The sequence below is a fragment of the Sinocyclocheilus rhinocerous genome, unplaced genomic scaffold (genome assembly GCF_001515625.1).
Source record: "Sinocyclocheilus rhinocerous isolate Xijiao unplaced genomic scaffold, SAMN03320098_v1.1 scaffold2889, whole genome shotgun sequence".
Taxonomy (NCBI): domain Eukaryota; kingdom Metazoa; phylum Chordata; class Actinopteri; order Cypriniformes; family Cyprinidae; genus Sinocyclocheilus; species Sinocyclocheilus rhinocerous.
The window spans coordinates 241,033-255,354 of NW_015656156.1; the positions used below are offsets into that span (position 1 = coordinate 241,033).

Sequence of the window (14,322 nt, forward strand, 5' to 3'; positions counted from 1 at the left end):
TCATCGATTGGTGCTCTTCCCGCCGGGAAGACCCCCGTAGATGCCCGATCAGAGTCGTGCTTTCTTTTCTGCAAGATGGGTTGGAGCGAAGGCTGTCTCCCTCCACCCTTAAGGTGTATGTTGCCGCCATTGCCGCACATCACGAGGCAGTAGACAGTAAGTCTGTGAGGGGGCACGACTTGGTCGTCAGATTTCTCAGAGGGGCAAGGAGGCTAAATCCTCCGCGCCCTCACCTGTTCAGTCTCGGCTCCTCAGCGAAAAACTGATGTGCGTTGTGCGATGTGCTCTCCTTTTATACCCGCGCTGCGGGGCGGGGTGCGCGTGGTGAAACACGCACGCCAACTGTCATTGGCTTGTTTAGTTAACACTCGAAGGGGATTGGGCTCTCGGGTGAGATCCCAATTCGTCAGTCACGACTGACGTAATGTCTCCGTTCCCTCCTTCAGGGAACGAGGGTTACATACGTAACCGAGACGTTTCGTGAAAGTATTAAAAATATCACCTGCCGTGCTGGAAAATATCACCAATGCTGTCAGTCAAATAGTTACTGAGCAGATTGATTAATTATTTCAAACAAGAGAAAGAAAGATTTTGAAAGGCTTGGTGTATTTATAGCCGAGAGTTGAGGAAGGTTTGTGCTTTGAGGGCATCTGTAAAAGCACATGGCTCCTCGTTCAAGCACTCTATGATAATTACTGTGGCTCTTGAAAAAAATTACGGTTGTAAAAATACTCACGATTCAAGCGCCAAAATACAGGTGCCCGAGTGGTCCATCATTTTAGACATTATGTTTGCTGTTAACGCTTGTATGTTTCTGCACCCACTTACTGCTGTTTTCAAAGTGTTTAAATTTATTGATTTTTCCAGATGGAACTAAAAGAGTAAATAAAATAGTTTGATGCTATCGCAAGGCTGTGTTTTCATCAGAATCTGTTGCACAAATTTTATGAAAATGACGAGATGAATGCTGTTTGGATCTTTAAAAATTGAATACACATTTCAGGTAACACTTTACAATGTGATTCAATGTGTTAACATTAGTTAATGCAAGATCAAACAATAAACAATGTGTTTACAGCATTTATTGATGCTGATTAATATTAATTTGTTATATCTTAGATATTGCATGAACTAAGAACCTTATTGTAAAGTGTTACCAGATTGCATTTGATCTCAATAACATATATGCGTTTTAACTGGTGTTTAATGGATTAGGTTGGTGTTAAATGAGTTAAAAATGTAGAAAGTAATTTATGTCTATCTTGGACCGTAATAAATAGGCTACTGTATGAATTGTGCTCCAGTAAATTTATTTTATGGGCTTCTTATTAATTTAGGTCGTTTTTGGCTCATTAAGCAATTCGACAAATTATGCCTTCAATCTCTGAGCAGCTTGGAAGGAAACAGGGAAAAATCACACTATAATGTTGGAATTATTATCACATATTAAGGTATATTTAGCAACAACTTAATGCTAGTAGTGGCAGCAACTCTTGTAACACTGTGACATATGCATTTGAATTGAGCTTATGACTTTTTTGAATTGGGGCATGAAGTGTGCATGAAGTGTGGCATAAATAAACCTAAAATATGGAAGTTGTTGTTTACCTGTAACCTAGTTTTCTGTTTATTTACATGCTGTCATTTCCATACTTCAGTCCTACATGCCTGTGTTTATTGAAGCCTTTTTTAAATATACCTAGCTAGAGTTCTAGATGGCTATTGCTGTCTACCACCATCTCCGCAAAAGTCTCATAGCCATTTTTCAGGGCAATTTGAGCGATGTTAAATCAGTGTGACCGACCCATCCGTTTACATTTCAGATTTAGATGACCCCATTGTGACGGTCCATCAGAGTATAGGAGAGGCAAAGGAGCAGTTCTACTATGAGAGGACAGTGTTCCTGCGGTGTGCTGCCAATTCAAACCCTCCAGTGCGGTACAGCTGGAGACGGGGGAGGGAGTTCCTGTCTCAAGGTTCGGACAAGGGTGTGGAGATCTATGAGCCGTTCTTCACACAGGTAAGACGTTAGCTCAGACGTACTGTATTCAAAGCAGTAATGTCAATTTATAGTATATGTGTGCATGTACACTGCCATTTACAAGTCTGAGGTCAGTAGATTTCATTTAAAACAGTCGATTTCTTCTTTTCAGCAAGGATACATTAAATTCATCAAAAGTGACAGAAATGCATAATGTTTATAAAAATGCTGATCTTTTGAACTTTCTATTCATTATAAATATATTCCACAAAATGTTAATCAGCAGTTTTCAATATTGATAATAAGAAATGTTTATTGAGCGGCAAAATCAGCATGAATGATTTCTGAAGGATCATGTGACACTGAAGACTGGAGTAATGGCTGCTGAATATTCAGCCTGGAAAAAAATACATTTTAAAATACAGTAAAATAGAAAACAGTTATTTCCAATTATAATAATATTCCAAAATATTACTGTTTTTATGTATTTTTATTTAAATAAATGCAATCTTGGTAAAAAGAAAAGAAAAAAAAGAAGCAGCATAAAACACATCTTTTAAAAGCATGAAAAAATCTTAGACTCCAACCTTTTGAATGGTAACATAACTGCATCAATAGTGTTAAAATGGTCAATATAAGCTAGGAGTATGACAACAATTGAAGAGAGCATGAATTATTTTATATCACAGTACCCATATATATCACTATATTGTTGTTTTTGAAATTAAATATATGCAATTAAATGAAATTACACTACTTTAAATTCTGATTAGATTTGCTATGTTTGAGGCCATTGTAAAATATCTGATATACAGTGTGCATCAGTATTGACATTTAACACTATAACTTTAAAATGAGAGAATATGAAAGCCTGAGTTGCTTGAATACATCTGATGAACTTAATTGCTCTTGCATGAAAGATGTTGCAGCTATCAGGAGAGAAAAAGAGGGAGCATCAGTTTGACATTTTGAGTGTTATCTGGTCCAGGAGGACGTACATCATCTGACAGTTAAAAAAAAGTCTGTTTTCAAAACACTGCTTTGTCACATCCGATATGGCACAGTGACTGGCCCAGAGTGGATCCATCCTGGTAATTAGTCCTAAGACACAGGGTATTTCAGGACCTGTTTCGCTCTTCTTATTCCCTACAGAGAATCAATCACGCAACATTAGTCTGTGCACTTAAAGGAGATTCTGCATGTTATTTTCAATAGAGCCTTCTTTATCTTTCAGCCTCTTCAGAACTATGAATATGAAACTAATGCACTGCAGCTTTCTGTCAATGTCTCAGGTTAAAAAGCAGATCAAAAGCTAAGTATCTTCAGAAGATGTTGGTATCAAGCAGTGCCACTATTTTTAACTGATGGACTTTAAAATGCCTGTCTTTGTAGAGATTGACCTAGAAGTGAGTCGCTTGTGCACGTAATAAACTGGTTCTTAACTGATTTGGCTTCAAAATATAACCTTATTATTTTGCCATCCTAACCATGCACCATTATATGGTTAGTTGCATTTAATTATTTGTATTTAGCATTGATTTCCATGCTGTTTGTGATCAGTATAGATCTGCGACAATTTTTTGGGGTCGCTAACCACCAATTAAAAACCAATGCTGTATTGTCAAATGAAACTCTCAGGACTTTCAAATTGTGTAAGATTACTCTATAAAGCTCCAGTAGCCGGAGGGGATACAAGACCAAAATGAGCAAATTAGCAGAAGTCTTTTAAAGCACAAAAAAAGCTCAGATAAAGTCAGATTAATTGGATATGGCTAGTTTTTTCCTCTCTCCTTTGGCTTGTTGGATGTGTTCCGAATAGTGTTTTATGTGTAGAGAAAATCAGTTTTTGATTTCTGAGCAATGATAGCATGTATCTATTTTATTTTAATTTATTTTATTTTAGAACCACTAAGTAAAACAATTTTTTAAGTGCATCATTACTGATCAAACTGAGCATGTTCAGCAGCCTTAGTTGGACCTTTACCACTGAATTTGAAAAGTAACAGCAAGTAAGTTCTTAATGTTTAATATTTTAGTTGTATAAGTTGATCATACTAAATGACCTAAAAGTTGACTTTTTCTACACTCAATAATTTAATCAACCTTTAAAATACAGTTTGTCTGACAAAATGGAAGTTGGATTTTTTTTTACAGTTGAATATTATTAATATTAATAGAATATTTAAATAGTATTTTGGTGCTGTGTTAGATCATCTCCATGTCCAGTGTAAAATCTGTGTACAAAAGCAAAACCCGCTGAGTTTCTGCTTCATACAATGTCTTCTGCTTGGTTTGCAGGGGGAGACCAAGATCCTGAAGCTAAAGAACTTGCGTCCTCAGGACTACGCTAACTACACGTGCACTGCCTCTGTCCGCAATGTCTGTGGCATCCCCGACAAGAGTGTGCTATTCCGGCTCACCAACAAAACTGGTGAGAGCGATACCAATGCCTCCTCCTCGTGCACAGCATTGTCTGTTATTTTAGTCTCCTTCTGCTATATTTGAGCCGTCCAACGAGTAAGAAACTACATGCGAGCAGCACCACAGAAGCAACTCTCAAAAGGAAATGCCCTGAGGCTCTTGTCACCACAAGTGCTGTGTGGTCTGATAATCAGCGAGCTGTGAGTGCTGCATGTGTTATTGAGTATGTTACGCCTGTTACATTTAGAGGCCTGCTGCTACTTTTCTCCTCCTTCGTCAGTTGATGGCTGAAGAAACCGCCCCGGGCTGATGTTTTCACCACTGGCCTTGCAGTTAATTCAGTCCATGGCAAAACCATATTCTTAAGGAAATGGCCCTGCGGGTCCCTGTGCTCCTTATCTGTCTCGGTGGGCTTCACATGCTACTGCGGTGAAGACCTGACCTTTACGGAATCCATTAAAGAATGAACAGAGTCGGCAGACCTTTCCCTCCGGCCATCTCTGTTTCTCTATCTTCCTCTCTCACTCCACCACCCCTCCCATCCCACTCATTTTCTTGCACTATACTTCTTTCTCACCTCTTTTCCATCTCTCAGTGCATTTCTGGCAGCACATTGGCTGATGAGGATGATCACGGCACAATCCCGGGGATTGACTTGATTGCTTTGCCAACTTGAAGGCCCTTACATCACAACGTGCCAGTGTGCTCATGGGAGAAGGCCTTGATTATATAGATTGGATATGGTCACCTATTGCATTACGGGACCAAGTAAATCACTCCCTTTGGGTGATAATTGTGAACACCACTTTTTAAAATATAAACGCATTAGCGTAATAAGGTAAACCACCATAATTGAGATCAAGCTGTGACGGTATGTGAACTTTGTGTATATTTGCTGTAATTACCACTTGAAGTTAGTCACACACCTGGAATTGGTTGTAAACAAGCATTTAAACTATTTCGATTCCTTGAAAATCTCATCACATCACAGAATTAATATTCATGAGTCAAGCTGTTAAGTTTTATTATGTGTCGTCTTCCTTAAACTTTTTTGATAGCTCCTTCGCCCCTAATTTTATGGGATACGCCACCCAAAAATGTCAGTTTTCCCATCATTCTTACTTCAGATGAACACAAACTGAGAATTTTAGAAAAATAATCCTTTTATGTGAGTCTATAAAATGCAAGTGGACAGATTCCTCAAAGTTGACACTTTAAAAACTGTGCAAAGCAAACAGAATGGTAATCCATACAACCCCAGTTGTTGAATCAATGTCTTCCCAAGTGGAGTGATAGGAGTGTGTGAGAAAAATACTAATATGTTAAACTTTTTAAACTATAAACCATCACTTCTGGCCAGCTGTCATATATGCGTTCACTTGACTTAAAAGATGATGGTAATCCATATAACCCCAGTTGATGAATCAGTGTCTTCTGAAGCTAAACAATAGGTGTGTGAGGAAAATACTAAATTGTCAAACTTTTTAAACTGCAAGCCATCACTTCTAGCCAACTGTAATACGTGCGTTCGCTTGACGTAAATGTCAAACACCATGTAAGTGCAGCAGCAAGTGTCCTTTTAAAAAAGAAAATAGGTCTTTCACATAAAGATGATAAGAGTTACCCTGTCTGTTTTTGTCCTAGCCTCCCCGACTATTAAGCTGCTTGTGGAAGACCCCATTGTGGCCAACCCTGGACAGACAGTGGTCCTGGTGTGCATCATCTCTGGAGGCGAGCCCACCCCGACCCTAACATGGGTTCGGAACAATGAAGAGCTTCCAAAGAAGAGCAATCTCAACAGTGAGACCCTCACAATACCTGCCATCAGCACAGAGGATGCTGGTGTTTACAGCTGTGTAGCCAGTAACAACGTGGGTAATCCTGCGAAGAAATCCACCAACATTGTCGTCAGAGGTGAGAAGCGAGGCCTTGAGGCTTTGCTGGTTTAGTTTGTTTGTGCTAGATGTATCATAGTTTCTGTCAGTCTTTGGAAATTGTTTATTTGCAGAAGGTGTAAATAGCACTGGCCATGGAGGGCACCGCAATAGTCTGGTGGAACCAGACAAAACTACCAAATGTTGTCTGAGTTGGATATTGAAAAAGTGGCCTGGAGTGTAAAGCATGTGTATTAGTATCTTTGCATGGACAACCTGAGTTTGCATTTGGCTTGTGGCATTTTCTTATGCCATCCTCCATCTCTTCTCTCTATTGTTTCTTGTCTCCGTTCTCATCAGGAAATCTCAATATGTTTGTAGTTAAAATTATTGTAAAATTTAGAACCAAAACAAACCACATCACTGTTCTGGAGGCCTAAGAAAAAATAAATTGGTCAAGCCCACTTGTTTATTTATATAAAATAGTATTAGAATTAGAATTTTTCCCTCATGTTGAATAATAGAATGAAGCTATGGACAAAATTATATTTTGAAGCCAATGGAAATTTGTGTGAAACCTTTTCAACACAAATAAAATAAAATTTAGAACCAAAACAAACCACATCACTGTTCTGGAGAAACAGCCTAAGAAAAAATAAATTTGTCAAGCCCACTTGTTTATTTATATAAAATAGTATTAGAATTAGAATTTTTCCCTCATGTTGAATAATAGAATGAAGCTATGGACAAAATTATATTTTGAAGCCAATGGAAATTTGTGTGAAACCTTTTCAACACAAATAAATACGAAACTTGTTTCAATTGGTAGCCTGAAAGAAAAAAAAATCACATTTTCCATGAAAAATTTAAGCAGCACAACTCTTTTTTTAACATTTATAACAAAATGAAATGTTATTTGAGCACAAAATCAGCATATAAGAATGATTTCTGAAGGACCATGTGGCACTGAAGATGGGAGTAATGGATGCTATCACAGAAATAAACTGCATTTTAAAATATATTAAAATGTTTAAAAAAATTATTTGTAGTAGTAATAATAGTTCGCAATATTCGTATTTTACAGTTTTTTAGATTAAATAAATGCAGCCTTGGTAAGCATAAGAGACTTTTGAATGGTAGTGTTTATATAGGATGCTATGTACTTGACAAAATGCAAATAGTGTATGTTAGTATTTACACTGAGGTGTAAATAGCATCTAATTTCCTTTACACTCAGTGTAAATTGCCTCCACCAATAAGTTTTGCAAGCCTCTTAAGTTTGCTGTCAGCATTTTCCTCTATATCCATTTCCATTTATCAGTGCATAATGAATTACTTAATGATTATCATGGAAGCAGAATGACAGTACATGGGGGTAATAAATATCTTGACACAGTGTGCAATTATGAATAATGACTGACAGTATGCATCGAGAAAGCAATCAAGTTGTGGTTTGAAGCTAATGTGAAAGGACGAAGATGTTGCAACCGCTTAAGCATTATTAGAATACTATTTGTTGAAACTTTCTTGAAGGTTTGAAAGAGCCTTGCTCTGAAATGTCTTATAAATAGGTGCTTTTCCAGCCAGCATCATTACCTAGTGCAATGAATATCCATGACTTTCACGTATTACATCTAGCCAAAAGAACAGAGTGAAATGGAGAAAAGGATTTGCTTTTTCAGGCATCTGTGTGCGTGTGGGACGCTCTCTGAAGAAGCTTTACTATCCCCGCTTGGAGCAGCTGTTGTAGCTTACTTCACAGTTACTCCTTCCCAAGGCTGATCCCCGGTGTGCACAAAAAGCTGTTTACACATCTGGAGGTCCAGGTTTTAATGTGAATCTCTTACTGTCTGTCAACTCACCGGGTCTGGGGAGCACAGTGAGATTACGCATTTCCATGGAGCCGGGGTTCTGTGTGAGACTGGAGGGTACGATGGGAGTCAGATGTCTTGCCAGTGAGGAGGATCATCTTGGTGAAGTAGACGGCAGAGGGGAAGAGGATCATACCAAAAAAAAAGAAATCTGCCATGTGTAATTCCCCTAGCTCTTCTCACATCAAAGAGCAATAGTTTGTGGTTAGTATCATTACTGAGAACTTCAGTAACTTTGGGGGTTTTTTGGGGGCAGTCTAATTTTCAGAAACCTTTTTAAATCTCTTTTTTACAGTTTGATTGAACTGATGAGCGTAATTATTGTGGTGAATGGATTCTTACAGAATACTTAACAGTTTGTATCTCTCAGCACTCTTTTTTTCTCACATAACATTATTAAACTCAAATAAGTAATAATTTTTTTGTTCCATTTAGTTGGTAAGCAAGATTATACTATCAGCTGGACATTATTGTAAATTATACAACAGTTAGTTCCAGTCCTCAAATTTGATTGGCTGAGCAGCATTCCCAGAGCGCTGATATAACAGTCTAACAGCACTGGGAGCTTCACTCTGCTTGGTAAAATTTTCTGCACATTACATTATTATACCAGTAGGTGGTGTTAATTGACTAATTGAGTTTTTCATTGTAATCATTTGGTCAACAGATTCATTCAAAAATGTTGATGCATTAAGGAATAAAGCAAGTGGCTGTCTTTATGAATGAATAATTGAAGCACACATTTAACTGGTAAATTAAAAAAAAAACACTGATCGATTCAGGAATGAAACAAGTGACTCTTGCTAAGAGTGAGTCATTGAATCATCCATTCAGTTAATTAATTCAAAAACATTGATTCATTTGAATCAATGAGTAAGACATTCAAAAACACAGATTCGTTCAAGAATTGGAGGCATGCAGCAATTCTGCTGCTGTGTTGGCAAAGTAACTAGTAAATTTGTTTAAAATGTATGTTACTCAATATTAAAATTGTTCATTGAATTATTGTATAAAAGCATTATCACACTTGCAATTGTGTTGCTTTTGCTGTAAATTAGCCTCTTAAACAATTTCCACGTTAGAAAGCAGTTGTTTATTGCCTAACATTACCTTCCGAGACACTTTTTGCATTATTCATTCATTCATTGTAATATTAAAATGCTATTATTTTAACTTTCATTTCCATTATAAGATTTTGTTTACTCACACATACTGATTCTCTGGTGGCTCTGTTTTTGGTCCTGATTGCTTTTCTATAATCGCTGTTGCAGAAACAGACAATCCCGAGCCACTAAAGAGACTTTTTTTGGAGCATTAGACATGCAATTATTTTGTCTGACTGCTTCTTTTTTTTTTTCAAACCTAATGATCCAAAACCCTTATAACACTATTAGAGTATTTTAATGTATTAATTGACTCTCACAACAAACGAAATGAACTTCCCACAATGCCGTTGACCTTACTTTTGTTCTTTTCTTGAAGTATTTGCCACCTTCTGCTGATTTTCTACTACATTACATGGACAACATGAATGTCGCAATATCATTGTCACAACTTTATGGCTCACTTGTGGCCAACACTGCATTTTCATCCTAGCCATGTTGGCCATTTAGGTTTAATATGCTTCTCTTATGGATGGAAACAACACTATTGGGCAGAAAATAGCAATGATAGGCCCATTCTCTAGCTCGATAGATAGAGGACGGTTTTATAATATAAGATTGTCAGAGAGGACGTTACAAGCATGAGCTGCGCAGCTTCTTTGCTGCACAGATGGCGGAATCTCATTTGTTGGGCAAAATAAGCAAGGGATTGGAGAGAAAACGATATTACATGGGAGGGTTTGGAAGTTGGGTAATCCCAACACACTCTGCTGGCTGCTTGTACAAAGCTCTATGATAGCAGCTGTACTGGTCATTTGAAATATGACCTTTTCTCCTGCAATGGGAAAAAGAGCATGAGTAGCCAGATGGGGCGGTGGTTGAGGTGAAGGGGTAGAGCTGTTTGCCCAATCACTGATTAGGGAGGAAGCTGCACGCTTGAGGATTGATGAAGGTAGAATAGAGGTGGCTCTGTTTTACTTTGTTTTGTGAGGAGAAGATGAAGCCGTGTGGTGGATTGAGCAAATACACTCAAAAAAATATGAAGGCCTAAGATATAAGATTTTAATGGTGTGTAAAATTTCCATTCTTTTGGATTGCACAATTTTAACATAAATTAATAAACCTAATTTGATGCATATTTGTCAGTCATACATAAACATACTGTATGTAACAAGAATGAGATTTATGTAATAATACTAACTGAAATACAAAATAACTGAGTTTCTGTATCAGTATCAAAATAAATTCAATAGACCCACACACACAAATACACACAATACGTGTGTGTGTGTGTGTGTGTGTGTAAAGTATACTTCAATAAATCAATCTCATTTTAACTAATTGAATCTTTGCTTGTTCCACAGCTAGCCTTATCTATATGTTCATACTTTTTAAATGATTAAATAATTGTTTTCACAGTTAATAGACTCATTCTGATTCTATGTAGTTTGTTGGAACTAAATCAAATAGATGCAAATAATAATAAACAAACTACAATATTTTCATTAACAATTGTCACATACTTATTCTTCCACCAATGCAGACAGAACATCATACTAAAATAGTCTTGACAGTGTTCCTAGCCTTACATTATTTAGCAAGAAACAAACAGCATGACTAGTGGAGTCAGATTCCCAAGTGAATGACTATGAGCCAGTTTTTCTTTGTGGTATTTTAATAAAATAAAGGGAATTCCTAAAATATGATACCTAATTTTTGTTCATAGGCATTTTACATTTATTATTGAAATGATCTTTGCATTTGGAAAGAGATTTGCTTTTATATTTTCCAAATACGTCTTTCTCAAATTCAAGAGAATTTCTAATGGAACATTAAGGAATCATTAAGAGGAATCCAAATCATAAAATTTCTAATAATTCCTATCCCTATTTATGGTGCCTTTGAAGCTTGATTGTAATTGCATGAAAATCTTCTGCATTCCACTGAAGAAAGTCAGTCATACAGGTTTGGAATGACAAAAGTTTAACTAAATGATGACAGAATTTTTAGTTTTGGTTCAGTGCTTCCTTAAAAATAAAAAAATGTCTTCTATAATCTTGCTCAGCTCCTACACGGAACAAACACAGGGCGGGGATTACTTAGGGGCAGATTGGTCTGATGGGAGCCATAATGGGACGTCATTCAGCGGCACCCAGGTGGGAGTGACCAGATAGCCATTCCTGAGTAAGGCCTTTTCTGACAGCTCTGTTCCACCACCCACTGGCAGCATCATCAATAAAACACACCCCAACCTTCCCCAGTTATCACTCAAATATTGAGCCTTGTCAGTACCAGCACAGAGCCTCTTCAGCAGATTATGCCAAACGGTGCACGGTCTGCTCTGCAGATAACTGCAAAATAACCCAACTCGTTCTTTATAAGATATTTATTAGCTGGAGGGGGGAGTTGGGAGGAGCACTGATGGAAGGAAGGGTATTGCTGAGCCTGCACACTGCCATAGAAACTCATCTTTTTATTTATTTACAGAGGAGATTTCATCTCCCGTTTGGGCCACTTTCTACCAAGCAATCAAAACAGACATGCAAAGATCAGTCCTACCATCCCCCTACTCCTGGCCACCGAAATTGGTGTTATTTCTGATATGTAAATTGCATTCTACCTGAATCGCTTTGATGGTTTCTCAGCAGAATCACTGTGCACACTTGGTGTTGTCTGTAGCACAGCAATGCATCAGTATTGTGAATGTGAGGGCACATTGGTGAGATTCCATTGGATATAATGACTGAAATGCTCGGCCTGTTAAGCCGTTTTCAAATTAGCGGGCCTACCATGATCCTCTCGTACATTGCACTACTTGACTTATTCCTCTGCTAAATAACAAAATGGATAATAGAAAATTCAGTTGCTTTTGATGAGGCGGTGAATATTAGCAGACTCCTGCAGTGGTGATTTACTACAGCTAATAACAGATTTGTATTCAAGCATTTCTTCCCCTGTAATGGGAGGACTCACATCTTGTTGGTAGGGCTTTATGTTGATTGTATTTCAGCCTGGGGAATGTGAGATGGTGGGTTTCATTCTCTGATATTTGTTTTTATATATTTTTAGTATTATTTAATATATTTATACACTTGTTTTACATGCACAGAAAAGATTTTCATGCAAAATTCCCTCCGGAACAGATGCATATGTGCATAAATTTGTCCTGACCTTCATTCTCATGTTGATGAATACACATAATTTTCCTGATTTTATTTTTTTATTTTTTTATCAGGGATCACATGCCAGTGATATATATAACACACTTGCTTAAGCATCTATGTTTATGGCTCCTAGCTCTGTGATTTTTGCATTCATGTGGTGTGAACTGGTTGGTTATCGCTCGTTCCGTCCCAGGCAATAATAATCGGTTTATGTTTGATTATGCAGGACATTAATTTAATTCAATGAATATTATGTGCAAAATAACAGTGTTCAATTTCCAAATGAAAAACAATTTTGAATATTCAGAATCGCAGAGTAAGTCTGAAACTCCAGTTTTGCTTTCTAAAAAGGTGCATTTGTGTAGTGCAAATGTGACCGTGAAGAAAAATTATTTTAATATTCCTTTGATTATGTATATTATAATAAAGAAAGGTGCTTGTGTGCGGCACCACATATTCATCAGTGAAATGACTTTTCCCAACCATTCACTCTGAATGCACGACTACAGGGCTAGTCAAAAGGATTATTGATTCTCACATAATGCTACAAGAGCGTGTTGACAATGATCTGTGCTCGGTGCTGAGCTGAGGAAACAGCTAACTAATTATAATATCACAAAGAAAGGACATATCCAAAACATAATCATTCGAAATGCATTCATCAATATCCTTTGCATATATTTGATGCCAAAAAGGAACAGTCTTTGAGCATTGCAAATGCATTATTATTGTGTGCATGCCATGCAAAAAGCATCGCAGTAATTCAAGGTGAAGTCTTAATTCTTTCCCAGACACTTCATAAAACAAACAGCTACAAAACACAGGTGCAAATGGTGGAGAGAAGCCATAATGCTGTCTCTTAGGAGCTCCTTGATATATTCTTCTGTTGGAAAGCTCATTAAAAGTTGAAGCAAAAAGTTGGATTTCCATTTTAAGCGTTTTTGAAATTTCAAGAGATGTTATTACAGCGGATTACTGTAAGAAATCATCCTCAAACGCTCGACGTGTAGCAACCTGACTTTAAATGTTCTGGAAAGATTACGCAGCTTGTCTCTTGGTAATTGCTTACCTGCAGTGCTTTTTGATAATGACAGAACTCATGCGAAGGAACTGGACTCGAAAGCATTAACACCCTGCAAGCTTTATGGGGTCACCAAAGAGCGCGCAGCTATCTCACCACAATATTACGCTATTGATTAAGTAGCAAATTGACCAGTAAGGCAAGGCCTGCCGAGCTGAACCTTGCATAAAGCAACCCTGCGAAGTTGCAGCTCTTCATTATCGTCTATCTCGTAATATGCACAGTCTCTGGCAGTATCAGCATCGTAGTCCACCTTGAAACATCCTTTCTTCAGTGTCCAGATTGTAACAGCTTGTAAAATGTGCAGCACGAATGCAAATAAATTGGTTAATAAGATCTCATAAAAGCTGTTTTTAAATAATTCAGCAACTGATTAATAATTAGGGCCAGATGCACAGCATTTTCAGAAATGACTTAGAAATGAGATTGTGCTGTTTTGCTTTGGCTCATGGCTAGCTTGAGATTTGGGATCCCACAAGAGGCCAAGACATTTGCCTGTGTGTCTCTGACCCCTTTACTCATGTTGAGAAGAGAGCAGAGAGTACTAATGAAGATTAAAACAAAACTTCAGATTTACGAGATTTCTGGTTTCTTTTATTGAAGTCAATGTGACTTTAGAAAAATTGCATTCACAACCCATTTTACTTGTGGAATGTGACATTTCCCACTGGAACAAGTAAAAATGTAGGGCAGGACTTGATTCTATCCATTAGGAACTGATCAGATTGTGCAAATTTGTTTCTCAGATGAAGAGAGGTTGAAAAAATATACATACACACATTCGAAAAAAGTATATATATATATATATATATATTTTTTTTTTTTTT

The 14,322-nt window shown here is 37.3% G+C and overlaps 1 protein-coding gene across 2 annotated transcripts in view; it reads left to right on the forward strand.

Annotated features, from left to right (window-relative positions):
• LOC107719530 (MAM domain-containing glycosylphosphatidylinositol anchor protein 2-like) overlaps positions 1 to 14,322 on the forward strand; it is a 157,590-nt gene that overhangs the window by 69,578 nt on the left and 73,690 nt on the right. For both annotated transcript variants that reach the window (XM_016526951.1, XM_016526952.1), the window contains exons 4-6: positions 1,824 to 2,020; positions 4,280 to 4,412; positions 6,047 to 6,316. In XM_016526951.1, the coding sequence (XP_016382437.1) occupies positions 1,824 to 2,020; positions 4,280 to 4,412; positions 6,047 to 6,316 (600 nt within the window). The remainder of the gene's footprint in view (positions 1 to 1,823; positions 2,021 to 4,279; positions 4,413 to 6,046; positions 6,317 to 14,322) is intronic.